Here is a 2010-nt window from a genome sequence, read left to right on the forward strand (position 1 = left end):
TTTTTAATTGTTACCTTGGAGTTACAATCGGCTCTTCTGAGTCGAGCCTTGCCGTATCCCGGACGTACGGAGAGCGCCGCCGTGCAGTCCTCGACAGCTTTATCGAATTGACCCAATTTTGTTCGGCAAGCCGCGCGGTTACATAGCAACACGGAGTTTCGCGGATCGTTGTCTAATCCTTCGCCGTAAGCGGCGCAAGCCTCCTGGAACCGCCCGGCTTTAAACAGCTCGTTTCCTCTGAACCTAGCTTCCGTCACCGCCTGCGCCCTCCGTGATACCATGACCACCTCTCGGTTGTTCCCGTCCAGCTTGCCGGCGCGTTGGATCGCCTCCACCGCCTCGTCGAATCTGATTATAAAACCAAACATTAAACCAAGATTTTCAAATTGAAGACCCGTACATAACTCAGTACCGGGATTCATACAATAAAACCAGTAATAAACCGGGATCTCAAAATAAACAATACATAGATTTTATCTGGTTATTACAAGAAAACCAAAACTTGTAACAGTAAACCGACACTTCAAATGTGAGACCGGTACATCAAAGGACCGGAACTGTCAAATTTACGACCGGTTACTATATAATAAACCAAGAACTGTAGAGAAGAAAATAAAACAAACCTGCCAGAGGCTAAGTGAACCTGAGCACGGACGACCAAGAAACCAGCATAACCAACGGGTCCATAGTACCTAGTACTGGTATCCACATCGAAAACAGGACATCTAGACAAAGCTTCATCGGCTTCTTGATGTCTATGCGTCTTCAACAAGGCTTCTGCTAGCAATGCATATACTTGTGGGGCTGCATCAGCTCCTGCAGAGATTGTGTTTGTTGTCTCTGTAATCAAACCATTCCAATCTCGTAATCTCTTAGCTTCTGTGCACTTGTTGAGTTTTGTTTGTACAGTTTTAGCCTTTGCAATGTCTTCACTATCAGCCTCTGGACCCGAATGCTTGAAATGATATATTGATTTTTCGACCTCTCCTAACCTATAGGAATTTGTATGATCTTTTTACAATGTTTATATATAACAAAGAATTTTGATTTATGAGGTTTTTCGATTACCTGAGGTACAAGTTACCCAACCGATGATGTGCTCTATGGTAATAAGGCTCAATCCTGATTGCTTCTCTGCATTCGAAAACCGCATCAAGAATTCTCCCGAGTGCTGTCAAAGCTGCACTCTTGTTGCTACGATAAGCAGCTTTGTTGGGATCAATCGCAATGGCTGCATCATACAATGCTAACGCCTCTGCGAAATTCCCATTCTTGTAATCTTCATTCCCCATGATCTTCAACGTTTCTGGATCCATCCTTGTTGAGATTGCTCTACACAAAGATCCTGATTGATCTTGACTTTTTGTTGCAGCGGCCATCGTAGTCCTCTTTACGCCATATCCATTGTTATTACCGTAATTTACACCCGCCGTAACTGGTCCTGTCTGATTTAAATTGCCAAGGTTTCCGTATAACATTACATTGCTAGAAGATGCACGAACCAATCCATTGGCTCCTCTTGCTTTCTGATGATCGGTGAACATGCTTTCAAGCTCACCTGATAAACCAATGGCTTCTCTCGGCACTTTCCTCTGTCCTCCTCCTCGGTATGGATCAACGCTATTACTATTGTTGTTATAACTACTCCTTTGTTGTTGTTGTTGTTGATGACTCTCGTAGCTCCCTAATTGATGGTTATTAGGGTATTGATTTGACGAGGGTTTTGATGGAACTACGGATCTCTGGTTCTGATTTTGTTGGCTCTGGATCTTTTTATTCTGGACTGGCTCGGCCGAAACCTTCTTATGATCATCGCGAGGCTTCTTTAACTCGGTTCCTGGAGATTTAGTGAATTGAATGTTGCTTGTGGCGGTTGCAGCCGTAGATGTGCTTTTCTGGCTACCGTTATCGGCTGCGGTAGATTTCTTGGACCACAAGCCACGTCTACCAAACATTACAGTCAATAAACCACAACCTGATCTTCTCTCCGCCGCCGCGGCCACCTTGTTC

General features: G+C 44.4%; 1 protein-coding gene across 2 annotated transcripts in view; it reads right to left on the bottom strand.

The window, feature by feature from the left end:
• LOC104762683 (inactive TPR repeat-containing thioredoxin TTL3-like) overlaps window positions 1-2010 on the bottom strand; it is a 3881-nt gene that overhangs the window by 826 nt on the left and 1045 nt on the right. Inside the window, exons 2-4 of one of the 2 annotated variants that reach the window (XM_010486019.2) lie at window positions 1069-1895; window positions 624-992; window positions 15-348 (exon numbers count right to left, since the gene is read on the bottom strand). In XM_010486019.2, the coding sequence (XP_010484321.1) occupies window positions 15-348; window positions 624-992; window positions 1069-1895 (1530 nt within the window). Of the gene's footprint in view, window positions 1-14; window positions 349-623; window positions 993-1068; window positions 2004-2010 lie in introns of both variants that reach the window. The other variant, XM_010486020.2, reaches the window with a different exon arrangement.

This window comes from Camelina sativa, chromosome 18, assembly GCF_000633955.1.
Source record: "Camelina sativa cultivar DH55 chromosome 18, Cs, whole genome shotgun sequence".
Classification (NCBI taxonomy): Eukaryota; Viridiplantae; Streptophyta; class Magnoliopsida; order Brassicales; family Brassicaceae; genus Camelina; species Camelina sativa.